At 41.5% G+C, this 16704-nt stretch overlaps 1 protein-coding gene across 1 annotated transcript in view; it reads left to right on the top strand.

The window, feature by feature from the left end:
- Window positions 1-14114, top strand: part of LOC103729030 (NXPE family member 1) — a 22154-nt gene extending 8040 nt beyond the window's left edge. The window contains exons 2-6 of the mRNA XM_008826996.2: window positions 3241-3326; window positions 3384-4034; window positions 7276-7337; window positions 12702-12914; window positions 13579-14114. Coding sequence (XP_008825218.2) covers window positions 3241-3326; window positions 3384-4034; window positions 7276-7337; window positions 12702-12914; window positions 13579-14114 — 1548 coding nt within the window. The remainder of the gene's footprint in view (window positions 1-3240; window positions 3327-3383; window positions 4035-7275; window positions 7338-12701; window positions 12915-13578) is intronic.
- The last annotated feature ends 2590 nt before the right edge of the window (window positions 14115-16704 follow it).

The following is a 16704-nucleotide window of genomic DNA, read 5'->3' as shown; positions in this document are numbered from 1 at the left end:
CATACCTACAGCCTCTGCATTTGATTCCCCCACATGTTTTCTGGTTAGTATTATTTATCCTTTTAAGTAAACTTTCCATTTGATCTGTCTTGTCCAAATAATCCTGATGATTTTTTTCCTATGATTTCATTAAATGTTGTGATTCTGAATTTTGATTATCAACTAGGTAGGATCAAGAACCAGAGGAGACAAACCTATAGGCATGCCTGTGGGGGGTTATCTAGATTGGGTAGCCTCTGGGTATGTCTGGAAGGGTTTTCTAGATTAAGTTAACCGAGTTAGGAAGACCCGCCCTAAATGTGGGTGGCATCATCCCACCCACTGGGGTCTGGGACTGCATGAAAATGAAGAAGCAAGCTGAGCACAGCCTTTAGTTCCTTTGCCTCTGCTTCCTGACCATGGACACATGTGACCAGCTGCCTCAGGTTCCTGATGCGGTGACTCCCCTGCCATGGGGGGCTGTGATCTTGAACTGTGAGCGCAGGTGACCCTTTCCTTCTTTAAGCTGCTTTATTTTGTCCAGGAGCAAGACAAGCAACGAATACACATGTGTAAGTTCTGTCCGTGAACACGATTTCCCTTCCTCTGTTCCATTTTGTCATAATGCTTTATGGGTTCTCCTCATGTAGATATCGGACACTTGTTAAACACATACTAAGTATTCGGCTGTCATTTTTCTGCCATGTCAGACCTTCTGTTTCATCTTGCCTTCTCTCTGAGTTTAGTCTCTAGATACATTAATTTTACTACCTGCTACTTTGCTAAATCTCATTATGATTTGTAGTTATTATTCTGTTGACACTCTAGGATTTTTTAAATAAATAGCCACCGAAGTATAAAGATAATTATTTTAAATCTTCTTTCCAATGCTAGTGTCTTCATTTGTTTTTTCTTATCTGACTGCACCCCAAGGTTAGATGGTAACAGAGCAGTGGGTATCCTTGTCTTCTTCTTGATTTGGGCAGCAAAGCCTCTAGAATTCCTGTTTAGTAAGATGATAATCTTTGAGATGAAATATGCAATTATGGGTAGAAAGCATCCGGAGAGCTTCTGTTGAGTGTTTTCTACTTGAGTTGGTGCTGTGGGTTGAAGCTGTGTCTTTTCACTCCAGTCCACATCAACAAGGCGGTCCACAAGGTAGTTCTGCTCTTCATCTTTCCACTGTCCAGTCAGGTTTGTCGTTGTGTCTGTGCTGTCACAACACAAGCTATGGCACCGCATTCTCCACAGTGCGAGAATATTCTATTTCTGTGAGCAAATCTCTCTCCACAACCTTTATATCAATTTCCAAACATTTTGTGTATTTGAATTCGTTCTGTTTAAAAAATTCCTTAGGAAGGTTACCAGCATAATAATCCCTGAATATTCATTAGATCTCGTCTGTGATTTTTTTAGAGAAACGCAGACACTAAGAAACAGGGAGACAGTTCAGACAGTGAACTGTGCATTGCATTTTTCAGATATTGTTATTCTTTTGTTGTAAAATTTGTTTAGTTCTTTACTTTTATCCATCTTTACTGTTCTTGTTGTCCCATTAATTTCACCATATTTCCCACTACCTGGTTGAGCATCGTTATGATAATACATGTTGTAAATGCTTGTATGATCACTCAGTGGCTGTTTCTGTTATCTCCTTCAAGAGTTCATTTTCCTATTAAGGTGTGCAAGTCTTTCCTTTTTCTTTCGTCTTTCCTTCCTGTGTTTCCCTTTCTCTTCCTTCCTTCCTTCTGTGTTTCACTCTTTCATTGAGACAGGCTCTCCCTGTGTAGCTCAGGCTGGCCTCAACCTCCTGATCCTCCTGCCTCAAATTCCAGAGTGCAGGGTTACAGGTTACAGATGTGCGCTGCCACCCACAGCAGAGTAATTTCTAATCGTATCCTTGACACAGCAACTACTGGCTTGTTGAAAATGGGGATTCAGATTCTATCTTTCAGAATCTCCTTGACATTTTTGATGTGGCAAGCGATTCACTTAAATTACAAATTAATCTACTTGGGGTTACAAGTAATTCACATCTCAGTTGTAATCTGGCTTTAGCTGCAGACTGCTTTGTGTCTGTTCTACACATCAGCTAGAAAGTCAAACAAAGCTCTTAGGTCTGAGATTATCTCTTCCTTCCAGGGTCTATGGATGCCAAGGTGGAACCTAGTGTTGGTTTCATTGTGGATTTAGGTACTCCATACTTTTCTGTGAGTGCTCTCAGCTAATGTGCCTGGAGCAGCAAAACTGCTGGCTGGCTCCTCCTTCCAGGACCAACTTCTCTTCAACAACCCCTGCTTCTGCGTGCTCTCCCGAGCCTTCAGTTCATAACTGAAAAGGCCTTTACTTTTCCTGTATTGTGCTAATCAAAGTTTAGGATAAAATATCTCATAAAACCAGCTGGATATTCTTCCTCATTGTACAGTTAGTAATAATTGTATTAATCGGCAGAAACACGCAGCCATCTATTGTGATGGACACTAACAAAAATAGTTATTGGTGTCAAGGTATCTATGAAAACAAAAGGACAAAACCACTGTGTCAACTTATTATTCTCAGGGCTCCTATTTTAGAATAAATATATTTATCCAAAAACTCATTGTGTTAGTTACTTTCTCTTGTTGTCATGACATACAATGACCAAATGAAACTTAAGGAAGAAAGAGCTTATTCCGGATTATAGTTCCAGAGGGACAGAGTCAGTCATGGTAGGGAAGGCCTGGCGTGACAGCAGGACCAGGAAGCAGAGAGATCACATTTCAGCTGCAGACAGGAAGCACAGAGAGAGAGAACAGAAAGTGGGGTGAGGTTACAAACCTTCAAAACTGGCCCCAATGATTTAACTCCTCCACCAAGGCTCCACTTCCTCAAGATTCCATGACCTCGCCAAACAGCACCACCAACTTGCAACCAAGTGTTCAAAGACATGAGCCGATGAGGGATATTCCTTATTCAAACCACCATAAGTAAAAAAATAACTGGGAGATTTGGAGTCTGGAGAGATGGCTCGGCAGTTAAAAGCCCTAGATGTTCTTGCAGAGGACCCAGGTTTGGTTCCCAGCATCCACATGGTGGCTAACAACCACTGTAGCTCTAGTTCCAGGGGAATCCGCCCTCTGCCAGCATTGTAGGGCCCAGGTTCAGTTATACACATGCAGGCAATACACTCATACACATAAAAGAAAAATAAATAGAAATTAACTTAAAAATATTTGGAAGGAGATTCGCTTCATACTGCATTACATTTTTTTGTCATTTCAGCTTTGGACTGCTCTAGACATATCCATCGCCCTCCATCCCTGGAACACCTTCATGAAGTCCTCATGCCCTCAGGCTCCAATGAATCTGTCAAAGTTACCAACAGAGGATGAGCTAAGAATAGGGGAGACCCCTAAAACAATGAGCCTGATCAAGTCACCAACAGAGACAGAGCTGAGAGTCAGGGAGATCCTGGAGAAGCTGGACCGGCAGATCCCACCCAGACCCTTCACCCACCTCAACAGCACCACCAGTGCCAAGCACAGCACGGCCACCGTCCTCAACCCTCAACACACATACTGCAGGGGGGACCAGCTGGACTTCCTCCTGGAGGCCAGGGACTACCTGGGACGCAGGAAGGAGTACGGTGGGGATTTCCTGAGGGCCAGGATGTTCACCCCAGCCCTGAAGGCAGGTGCTACTGGAAAGGTGACAGACTTCAACAACGGCACCTACCTGGTCAGCTTCACTCTGTTCTGGGAGGGTCCAGTCTCCCTGTCCATCCTCCTCATCCACCCCAGTGAAGGGGCGTCAGCTCTCTGGAGGGCGAGGAACCAAGGCTATGGTAAAATTACTTTCAAAGGTAAATTTGTTAATGGCACCTCCCAAGTCTTGGCTGAATGTGGCCTGACCCTAAACTCAAGCGCTGAACTCTGCAAATACTTATACCGCAATGGGGAAGAAGTCTTCTACTGCATAAAGCCTCAACACATGCCCTGTGAGGCCCTAACCCATGTGTGTACCAGGCAGGAAGCAGTTTCTTATCTCACTACGAAAGAAAAAAGCCTTTTCCAGAAGTGAGTATGTTTTTTTCAGTGCAATGAGGGGTTCCCCCAGGCAGAGCCACACTGCCATCTCAATATTAAACAAGATCCTCAGATGTCTCCTCTACTCAAGATTCTGGTAAGACCTATGTTGTCCCCTACTGATACCACAGTTTGCACTTTCATTGACACATTCAATAAAAGGGCTGGCCAAGGTGTAACTCAGGAAAGTATATGACAAACAGAATGTTACATTCAGTTGTATATTTTACTGTAGACCTAGGTTTGTCAAATGTCTTCTGTATGAAGCTATTTTGCTATGAGTCACAGATGTTCCACCTCCCTCTTCCCCCAGAAAAGATTCCTCCATATGTACATGATAGAATCCTGATCCTGCATTTCCCCTATCTTACGGCATAGACTCTGCCCCTTAAAATCTTTTGCACATCCATTTCTCTTCATGCCTTTTGCTTCTGTGCAAGTTCAGATGACCATCTAGACAGCTCTCCTCTAGAGTGCAGTGACAGCTACCCAATGGGACTCCATGTTGCCCAGTGTTGCCCCTCATACTCTCCTCTAACTCCTATTCGCTCTCTCTCTCACTCTCTCTCTCCCCCTTCTCCCTCTCTCCCTCTCTCTTTCCCTCCCTCCCTTCTTCCTTCCCTCTCTTTCTCCTTTCCTCCCTCTCTTTTCCTAGCAGGTGCCACTCATTTATTCATATTCAGCAAGCATGTAGCAAAAGCCTGTTCTAGATCAGGTATTGGGTTCAGAGCTACAAAGCTCTGCTTGGCGCTCCACACTGCAGCCTGAACAATCCTAAAAAGCCAACTCCTATGGGTCAGATACAGCTGATATACACTTCTTTGGGTAGAAGAATCCTTCATCTTCCCCCAGCTGTAGCCTAGCAATTCCTGGAAGCCCCCATCTGAGAGGCCCTCCTCAAACCTACCCCTATCTGTCACAGCTGTGACCATGCCATATCTCCCTCCCCTGCTTACAAACAGATGCTCACTTCCTGGTCTCATTGTTCTCCGCAGAATTGGAAAATGTCTCATTGCTTAGGATGAACACCAGGGCCTCTTCATCAGTCACTTTGTAAAGCCAACTGTCCCTTGGAGATGTGAACCAAGCCCTGAGAAACCCAGTCCGTTGGAATCCTTTTCCATTTCCATTCTGCCAAAATCCACACCCTGCCTCCACACACTCATGGGGCTTTCTTTTCCCTAAACTTAGTAACAAAGTGGAATGCTAGATTCTCCACAGTCCCTTTCTTAACAGTTTTCAAAGTCAAGTTTAGAGTCTTTTCCCCTTAAGCTTTCTGATAGGTAAATAGTTGGCAGAGAATGAACGAATGGATGATGAGGCACCAAGGCACAGCTAAAACTCCATCAAAATAGGGTTTATTAGCAAAGGAACACATGGGACAGATTCCCTTCCAGGCAGGGAAAATGTCTGCCTGGGTCTTGAGCTGGGGTCTTTTAAAAGGGAGTCTTCTGCCTCCTGCAGAAGACAAAGGGAAGATGTACTTTTTAAAGTTGCGTGAGGGGCGGGGAGTGGGAGAGTGGGACTGTTAAAACCTGTCCTCTTTAGAGATCAAAGGGGAAGCCTGCTGTGTTGGCCAAACAGTGAAGAGAAGTCTGCTTCTCTTGACTTCAAAGACCAAGGTGCTTATCAGCTAGGTTCCCTTTTCTCAGGAGCATGAGAAGTCCTTGGGATCCTGTTGGTGAGGGGACAGGGCTGTCTGAACCTTAACACTTTCTGAAACAGATACTTAGTGAAAGTAAGTAAACACCAAATATGGAAAAATAACATGCATTACAGAATCTTACCTCATTAGCCAAGTTCTAGCTCCTGATAGTCTCTAACCTCTGAGTAAGCAAAAGCGGGTTTCTGTTCCTTCCAGTTTAAAAAAAAAATATTTTATTTATTATTTTTATTTTTTGTGTATGAGTGTATTGCCTGCATGTAGGTAAGTGCACCTGTATCATGCAATGCCCTCGGAGGTCAGAAGAGGACGTCGGATCCCCTGGAACTGGAGTTAAAAAATGTTATTAGCCACCATGTGGGTGCTGAGAATCAAACCCAGGTCCTCTGCAAAAGCAGCCAGTGTTCTTAACCGCTGAGCCATCTCTCCAGCCCCTGTTCCTTCCCTTTTATCTCTGATGGTACAACTCACCAAATCTCTTCCTACTCACTAGCCATCCTTAAGTCTACATCCCAGTAAGAATGAAAACAGGTCACCTTTTTGCTTCAGGGATTGGACCTTAAAAGACAGCCGTGGCAGAGAACAGGACCTGGCACACATCTGTTGTACCTGGTACCTGAGCCCCCTTCTGCCCTTCACTGCCTGATTGTATTTACACATGCTCTCAGGTTTGAAACAGAGAGAATCAAATCAGGGGAAGGGACAAGAACGCTGAAGCAGGAATAGTCTGGTAGCTTTTCATCATTGGAGGAAAGAAATGCAGCATGTATTAATTCATGCATCAAACTGAACCATTGTAATAGAAGTTATGGATATAGCTGTGATCTGAAAATGGATTGATTTCCTTTGTAAACCTGAAACTCATCATAAAACAATTCTTAAGGTTAAAAAAAAGGACCCCCCCCCAAAAAAAAGAAGCATATTGGTGAAAAGCAGAGTTAATGATGTTGGGAAGAGGAACAAATAAAGGGGTCATTCTTTAAAAAAAAAAAAATAGGAAGGTGAACATAGCAAGATCTATAACTAAGCAAAGAAGCAGAGGCCCTGTGGTGAGAGGCCTGAGTGTCATGGTAAGGAGTCGGGACTCCTCTGGTAAGTGATGGCAGGTGATGATTGACTTTAAATGATAAGTTGTTAGCATTTACAGTGGCAGAGGATGCTGTGGCAGGTGTATTGAAGAATTTAGGTATGATAAAACCGAGGCACAAAGGCTCATTGCCTTTGGACAAAACTGTATGAACTTAAATAGGTGATACGGAAGCAGATATTGAAAGCTACAGATTTGAAAGTTAATTTAAAATCTAAAACTTCAGGACCCTCTGAATGCATGTGGCAGATGAATACAGATGCCCTGGACTTCAGCACTCTCAGTGGGCTAGAACATCTTCCAGAATCCTACTTCATTTATAATACCCTAGGTACCTAAAATCACACAGCAAAAATAATAGTTTCTAGTTACATTAATAGAAATTTAAAACATATCCTTCCTTCCTTTATAAGCAGGTGATTCATGTTGCCTGTATTATGTGGACAGATAACAGGCTAATTTATTGTCTTATTTTTCTGAAGGTCCAAAATAGGAATTGAAATGATGAAAGACCCTAAACACATTGATGTCTCCCGATGCAACAGTAAGTCTTCCCTCCTGCAGCAGGTGCTTCTTTGTATGTCTCTTGCAGAGGAAGGTTTTTTCAGTGTTAATTATACTACTTGTAGTTTTCTGGAGCATAATTCCTAGTAAGTACCTGTGAAGCCAAACATGACAGATAGTAGAAAAATCAATTCAAAGAAATTATTTCAAATTTTTAAAAACATTTTTATTTATTTTATATGTATGAGGGTTTTGCCTGCATGTTAGTAAGTGCCCCCATGTTGTGCAAAGTCAGCAGAGACCAGAAGAGGGCATTGGGTCCCCTGGAACTGCAGTTACAGACAGTTGTTAGCCGCCATGTGGGTACTGGGAATCGAACCTGGGTTCTCTGGAAGAGCAGCCAGTGCTCTTAACCACTGAGCCATCTCTCCAGCCCCCACACTCTTTTTTTTTAATGTGTATGTATGTATTTCCTGCATGTAGGTAAGTGCACCCGTGATGTGCAATGCCCGCAGAGGTCAGAAGAGGCTGTCAGATCCCCTGAGACTGGAGTCACGGGCAGTTGTTAGCTGCCTTGTGGGTAATGGGGTTTGAAACCAGGTCTTCTGCAAGAACAACCAGTGTTCTTAACAACTGAGCCATCTCTCCAGCCCCCCACCCCCCAAACTCTTTTTTTTTAAAAGATTTCTTTCTTGGTAATGGAGAGATAGCTCAGCAGTTAAGAGCACTGGCTGCTCTTGCAGGGGACCTGGGTTCCATTCCCAACAACCACAAGGTGGTGAAAAATTGTTCCAAGGGATCCAATACCCTCTTCTGACCTCCATGGGCATTGCATGATGTGAGTGCACTTACATACATGCAGGCAATACACTCATACACATAAAATAAAAACACAATTTTACTTTACTTTTATTTGTGTATGTACCTGCCTGAGTTAGGCACACCATGTTTGTAAGATGCCCATAGAAGACATAAGAGGGCATTACATTCTCTGAAACTGGAGTTAGAGGCAGTTGTGATGTGGGTACTGGGAACTAAACCCAGGACTTCTTCAAAAGCAGCAAGCACTCTTAAACCACTCAGCCATTTTTCCAGCCCTGTTCCATATTCTTTGAATAACAGATTTCATCTTGACTTATCCCAGAGGAGAAACTATTAAGATCTTCCATGCATATTTTCACCTGGAAATGCATATCCTTGAGTCTGAGGTACTGCGCAAATGTGTTTGATGGACACCAATGGTTTTAATGTTGTGGTTTTGGTTTTCTAATTCTCTGTTAGCAAAACCTGTAACTTTTAGTTGTTGCCCTTACTAATTTTACATGGTGTTTTCATCTTACTAAATATTCTACTGGAAACACAAAGCAATGTTACGTACAAAAAAAATTTATACTGCTTGAATGCTAAAGTAACTTTCTATAAAGCCTACCTTAGCTTATCAGTAACATTAGTAAATTTCTCAAACTCAGAAGGACTTATTGCTAATATTCATTCATTTATTCAATCAATGTTTATTGAGGGTCTGATAGATATGAGGCATTGTGGGAAATGGAGAAAAATAACTCCTTAGACATAGCTCAGCTTATGTCTAAACACCATTGAATCTACCAAATCTGAAGAATGCCAAGTGTAGAGGGCTCACATTCCAGTTAATATTTAACTAATCCCAGGAGGATGTGTTCAGTTGGGGAATGAGCAAAAACAGAAGTCTTGTAAAGATCATGGGTAGAGTTGCCCAGTAAGTAATCACACCAGAAGTCAATAAAAGTTGAATCAACTCTAATTGTCTCTATAAGTACATATTCATAAAGGAGAGATACCCATGACATATGCACTAAAAAAGTGTTTCTTGCCAAGGCAATTTGGATTTAGTGTGCCATCCTTCAATTTCATCTGATAACTTTTGTGAATGAGCAAAATTATCATAAACCATAATTGATAGGCCAATGGCAAACCATAGAATGTAACAAGGAATGAGACTAAAAAAAGCAAGAGTCCAAATCACCACAGCTCTTAAGTATCTCGATCAGGATTCAGTATTCATTTGGTAGAGTTTAAAAAGCTACTGGGGGTAAATTGAAGAAGAAAGTGGAAAGATCCAGTTTGTATTTAAAGAGTAAATTCACAGACCAGGTGTGGTGGCATGCTCCTTTAATCCCAGCACTGGAGAGGCAGAGGCAGGTGAATCTCTGTTATGTAAATAGAGGAAAATACCCTGCTTCTGAATAGAAGGACTTCATATTGAAAAGATGTTCATTAGCTTCTAGAAGCTTCCCACATTGCTTGCAGTCCCCACTCTCAATCTCCAGAGCTACAACAGAATCAAATCCTCATGCTATAGCTTTCTAATCCACCTTACTGCCTCCTTCTTCCACATTGGAAGACACATGAGATTAGGTTAAGTCCCTTTCACGGTAATATAAAATGATCTCCCCATGGTACGCCCATACTCTCAGATACATCAGGAAATTCCTTTTGCCACAGAATTATCACAGGCTTGAGAATTATGATCTAGATATCCTCAGGGACAGTATCTTGTGGTAGCCAATAGGCCTGCCATACTATTTAAGCTAATCAAAAAGTGATAGAATCCTATGCATGTATTGTTCAAAAAAACTAATAGAGAAATAAAAATGTAAGAGTTGCTATAAGAAAATGAAGTCCCTGGCACCTCAGTTTACACAAGATAAGCTTTGCAGTAAGCACAAAGGTTACCTTTCACTACATTACTAAATGTGGAGTATTTAGTGGCTAAGGCACTGAAGTTCCTTCAGCTATAGCATTCAGTGGTTCAGGAGGTAATGCTGTCAAGCCCTCAGGAGTCCAACTGTGTCAGCTCAAAATTCCAACACAATTATAAGATTATGGACGATTCCACCTGGCAGCTAAATCACCAGGATTTAAGAGCTTATTCTAGGTACATTTTCAATTCTGCCTCCAGAAGCATTTTGCCACTTTGTGCACGGTTATAAGTAACAGCTATCCCTGGGGCATGGGTTTCAGGACCCAAATGGGTACCCAAATGTAGAGATGCTCAAATTCCTCACATAAAATGGCCTAGTCTTTGCAGATAACCTATGCACATCTTCTGATGGACATTAAATTACTCTAAATTATTTTTAACACCTAATGTACTAAACACTATGTAAATGGTTGTTGTGCTATATTGTTTAGGGAATGATAATAATATTAAAAGTATGCACACATTCAATACAAATGAATTTTCCAATTATTTTCCATGTGGGACTGTTTGAACCCATGGATATAGAGGGCTGACCAGACTTGCCATCAAGCCTGACTGCCTGAGTTTGCACTCCAGGCCCCATAGCTTGGAAAGAGAACTGATTCCTGAAAGTTTTCCTCTCATCTATACACACATGCTATGGCACACACACACACACACACACAAAATAAATAAATGTAATTTTTAATGCCACAGAAGGATGACCATACAGTACAACCCTGTAATAATATATGAGGATGTAGTCAGGTCTTTGAAGGACTGAATAGAGTAAAGCAGGCAATTCCCATATCCACTGCCTTCTCTCCCTTTAGTAACCCAAACCATTATTCTAGCCAGACTCAAAGTCATCTTTTCCAATGGCCATGACTGAACGTCTTCTGGGAGTGTAACTAGAATCAACATGGAAAATTCTAGGTCCTGTCTTCACAAGCAGAACAACCTGCCTTGCTCTGCTGTTTCTCTCCTTACTACTTGCTGAACCACAGATAAAACGTGAGCAAAGAAAGCCCGTTAAACAGAGCACAGACTGGAACCCCTGACAGCAATCAGCATGTTAGCCCAGGCCTGCCCACTCTGGAACTGCTATGTGAGGAGAAAATAATTTCTATTTTTAAATCAGGCTGTTGACCTTTCTCATGGCATTCCTATCTAATGCAAGAAGTGGCATTAGCACAGAGATGCTGAGGTAACAAAACCTAAATGAAGAACTAAGGATGGACCTCAGGTGGAGGGTCTGACTATCATGCACGATGCCCTGGGTTCCATTCCCAGCATCAAAAGAAAAAAATCAAAACTATAATGTGAGGCATTGGCTTGGTGTGGTTTACCAGCATGGACAGAGTGGCAGAGAAGCACAGTGTGAGCAGCCTGCACTGTGCATGATAAAACACTGGTGGCCTGTCACAGGGACACTAAGGAAGCTAGACCACAACAGAGCCGTAATACCCATGGAGCTTGACAGAGCAGCTCAGAATATTGGTGTATGTCAGCACTGCATGTCATTTTCATTAAAGTCCTAATAAAATATTGTCATGCTGGGCATTGCATCCTAACGTTTTTAAATGTACCTGTACTATATATTAAGCCTTTTAAAATATTACTTTATTTTATGTGTATGAATGTATTGCCTGCATGTATACAACTGCACTTACGTCATGCAGTGCCCATGGAGGACAGAAGAGGGTGTTGAATTCCCCGGAACTGAAGTTAGCACAATGGTTAGCTGCCATATGGGTGCTGGCATTCAAACCTGGCTCCTCTGTCTGCAAGAGCAGCCTGTGCTCTTACCACTGAGCCATCTCTCCAGCCCCTATCAAACCTTTTGAACATGGAAAAATTAAGATTTTTCGTTCACTGATGAAACAGAAGTAAGGGATTTGACAACGAGGACACCAACCTGCAGCCCATAACATTACTCAGATTTAGAGAAAAGACAAGTCATCACAGAACCAAGAGGAATGGGAAAGAAAGGCCGTCACTCACAGCTAATGACCAGATTTGAGAGAAAATGAACAAGGAGTCAAGATGACTCAGAATCTCTCAAAAGAATGTACAGGGAATCAAACTAATTTTTCATATTAGAGTTTTCTTCCAGTACTTGTTTATAGGATAAGTTAAAAAAAATTATTTTTGGTCTTTTCTTGAGACAGGGTCTCCCTGTATCCCCAGCTGACCTGGAACTATGTAGACCAGGCTGGCCTTAAACTCACAGAGATCCACCTGCCTCTGCCTCCCAAGTGCTGGGATTAAAGGCGTGTGCCACCATGGCCGACTAAATAAGTAACTTTTAGTGTTTTAATCATAAAAAGAAGAGTAAGTAGAGGTGCCTAAAACACAGCTGGTGATCAAAAGCAAAGCACTAGGAAAAGTCAGAAGAAACAGGAGTTGGAGGAAAAGAGAAAAAGGTCAGGAAAGGGGAGAACTTGGAGATGGAGAGATGGCTCAGTGGTTAAGAGCACTGGCTGCTCTCGCAGAGGACTCAGGTTGGGTTCCCAGCATCCACAGGCATTACATGCTCAGGCGTACTTACATACATGGAGGCAAAACACTCACATAAAATAAAAATAAATTAATTTTAAAAACAAAAGAAAAGGGCAAGGAAGGAGGCTGGGCACTTAACTTGGACTGCTGAAACCACTTACCACAAGTATCTGTTACCAGAGAGTGAAAATACAGGAGAGAGATGTCAGATTGGAATGGAGACTCCGGTCCCTGGTGGTTATACACTACAAGGAAAATGGATGACGGCCCCTTGCAGTCAGATTCAGTTAGATTCAAGTAAGATAAATGACTGTTTGAAAGGCAAGCTCATTTACCTGCTGGGAGATTCTACACTGCGCCAGTGGATCGCCTACCTTCCTCGAGTCACAAAAAGTATGTGATTTTTCAATATTCTTTCAGAAATTCAAACTGATCTTAAAGTGCTTTGGGTGTGTTCTCTTCTTTTGCTAGGGATGCTTTTATTATTTTTTATTTTATGTGTATGAGTATATTGCCTGCATGTATATAAGTGCACCCATGTCGTACAACACCCATGGAGGTCAGAAGAGGGTGTCGGATCCTCTGGAACTAGAGTTACTGACAGTTGTTAACCACCATGTGGGTGCTGGGAACTGAACCCAGGTCCTCTGCAAGAGCAGCCAGTGCTCTTAACCACTGAGACATCTCATCTCTCCAGCACTCCCAAATATATTTTAATGTCTATTGTTTTTCTTTAAAAATATTAATGAAGTCAGGCATGGTAACACATGCCTTTAATTCCAGTACTCAAGATGCAGTGGGAGATGGATCTCTGTGAGTTGGAGGTCAGTCTGGCCTCATAGAGAGTATCAGGCCTTCCAGAGATACACAGTAAGACCCTGTCTCAAAAAAGAATCTTAAAGAAAACTTTATATTTTGATTGGCATTTCACACCTTTGAGCGGATGCTCAAACCACAAGATGCTCTTGGCAAAAATGAGTATTGTAAATGGTAGGATATTCTTTTAAAATATTTTCATCATTATCTTCTGCTTAAAGATGTTTTTCTTTTTTATCAGCATTAAAATTTTTTGATCTTCATGGAACTGGACCTTATAAGAAACATTTGCTTTTGGATGCTGAAAGGCACACTCGGATTGAATGGAAAAAACATAGCCATCCTTTTATCACTGTTCAGCTCTACTCTGTGATAGATGACGGTTATATCCCTCAGGAAATTGACCGGTTACCAGGCGACAAAGACACAGCCATAGTCATTACCTTTGGCCAGCACTTCAGACCCTTTCCTATGGGCGTTTTCATTCGCAGAGCCATCAGCATCCGAAAGGCTATTGAGCGACTCTTCCTAAGAAGCCCTAACACTAAAGTCGTCATTAAAACAGAAAATGTTAGGGAGATGTACCTAGACACAGAGAAGTTTGGAGACTTCCATGGTTACATTCAGTATCTTACTGTGAAGTACATTTTCAAAGACCTCAATGTAGGCATCATTGATGCCTGGGACATGACCATTGCATGTAACACCAACTTTCTCCACCCACCTGATGAGGTGATTGGAAAGCAGATTAACATGTTTTTAAACTACATTTGCTAAAGCAAAATCACCAGGACCCAATGTCCTCCAGTAATTCCGTATGTTCATTGATTCATTTTAGGGTCTAAGAAAATCAAATTTCAAAGACTCTGCCTTGGCTAGAGATGCCTCTCAGTTGGTAGGGTACTTGCTTAGGATGCACATAGCCCTAGGTTTGATCCTCAGCACCACATAAACAAGGCACTATGGCACATGCCTAGAGTTCTAGCCCCCAGAGGTAGAGGCAGGAGGATCAGACACTCAAGGTCATCCTTACACAGTAAGCTGAAAGCCAGTCTGGACTACATGAGATCCTGCCTCAATTTTAAAAATCTTGGTGGGAAAGATAGCAGACATGGAACACAAAGTCAAGAAAATTAGATGTGAGGACAATCCTAGACCACCCTCAGTTTGTCTGTGTGGTGATAAGTATCTTTATTCTTTAGGCAAGTTTGGGTCATGATTTCTGTTACTTGAGGCTGAACCAACTGACAGGGTTAAAGGGAATAGGCATGTGATTGCCATGTTCTAAGAAAAATTACCTTTCTCTGTAAGTATTGAAAGTAAATATTTTAGACTCCACAGCCTCTGTCAAAAAAATTTTCAAAGATAACATGTAAGCACATAAAAGTGGTTGTGTTTGAATAAAATGTTATGAATGGACACTGAAACTTGTATTTTATTTAACATATATATGTCAGAAAATGTTGTTATTCCTTTTTTCCCCACTTTTTAAAATTCAGAAACCATTGTGAGATCATAGGCACTAAAAGTAATTTAAGTGCATACACACACACACACTCATACACACTCACACATACACACAGTGGACACAGTCAGCCCCTAGCCCACGCTTTGCAGACACTTGAAATAAACAAAAAAAAAAGAGTAAAAATGAACAAAAATTTCTCAAAAGTTGAAGGGAAACTAGTAACAAGATAGAGATAGGAGCGCACTCCCATCATTAAAAAAAATTATCAACCACAAAACTATAGCAAGTATTACTTACATGAACCATGACAAGCATTTCTTAGAATGTTAGGCCCCTAGGGAGACAGAAACAAGTACATATCCATACCAGATAAGGCACCAGACAGACCAAAGAAATTATTCCACCCAAATCTAGTTGAGCATACCAGTGAGTTTATTGGAGCTATTTATAGGAGTGTGGATTCTCCCTCTTCCCATCAGTGCTGGAAACCCCAGGCCTTGAGGATGCAAGGTACCACACTCCAACACCAAACCACCCCTCTAGTCAGTTTCCTATTTTGAAAACTATGAGACAGCCTTTTGGATGTTACTCCTCAGTAAGAAATCAAGACTGGAAATCCCAGCTGGGCAAAACAGAGACATCTAACATTCCTGCAGGATTACCAGAAGTTCAAGGCCAGCCCGGCCTACATAGCAAGTTCCAGGACATAGTGGTCTACAGAGAGCCCTAAGTTATTTGGTCATTCTCTCAGAAAAAAATAAGAGGCGAAATAGAAAAGTTAGAAGGTGACACAATACAAGTTCAACTCACAGAAATTAATGGCTTCTGTAACATTAGGAACAGATAATTAGACAACATGATTTAAACTGTATGGTATCTCAGCCTAGAGATTGTTTGTACCTTTGTATTTACTCTTAGATATTAGTACTTTTAACCTGTGGTAAACTATTTTTTAAATCTTTACTGTGATGAAACATACATTATGCTTAGAAATGTGTACAAAACTTGAAAACGTAGCTCAGTAAATGTTCAAAACCAAATGCCTATGCTCAATGGTTAAGAAAAAAGGGAGAGAAAATGGGTAGAATTTGGGCATACACTATTCCCAAATAGAAGGATTAAACACTCCTATAGGCTCAACGTGATTCCAATACAAGTCTGAATAGATTTGTGTGTGTGTGTGTGTGTGTGTGTGTGTGTGTGTATGTGTAATAGAGTATGTGAAACTGGGTGGGGATAGTAAGATGGGTCCAGATAGGGGAGGAGATCTAAATATGATCAAAATATATTGTATGAAATTTGTAAAAATTCAATAATAAAATTAGGACTTGTTTGCCAAAAAGAATGAAAACCAAACTGAAAGCTTGGAAAATACATAAGCAACACATAGGCTAGAGGACTCTCTTCTGCTTCCAGCCTGATACCATGAAATCCAAGCTGATAAATTGGAGTACATGCATTAAAAAAAATGTATATGTCTCTCAGAACACTACAAGCAACCCAAAATAAATGGTGGAAGTGAGGAAGGAACACTGGCAAACTCACATCCTGAAAAAGGTAAACAAATACACCTGTCATTTAGAGCGCAATTAGAATTAAAAAGAAAAAGATTCAGATAGAAAAGTAGCCATTTTGTGTGTTAGTGTATGGAGAGAGAGAGAGAGAGAGAGAGAGAGAGAGAGAGAGAGAGATTCAGTAAAAGAAATTTAAATGGCCTTTATGCACAGAAAAAGAAATACACATTATAGTTGAGCTGAGAAATCTCTCATCTATCAGTCTGGCAAAAACCCAAGTTGGAATGCAGACTATGCTAATGGCCTGTGGAGAAACTGGCTCTCTTAAGCAGTGCTGATGGAAGCCCAAAATGGTGCGGTGCCTGGAGGGAAATTTGGCCACATT

This window comes from Nannospalax galili, unplaced genomic scaffold, assembly GCF_000622305.1.
Source record: "Nannospalax galili isolate Female #2095 unplaced genomic scaffold, S.galili_v1.0 scaffold4172, whole genome shotgun sequence".
Taxonomy (NCBI): domain Eukaryota; kingdom Metazoa; phylum Chordata; class Mammalia; order Rodentia; family Spalacidae; genus Nannospalax; species Nannospalax galili.
This window is presented reverse-complemented; position numbering and strand designations above follow the sequence as displayed.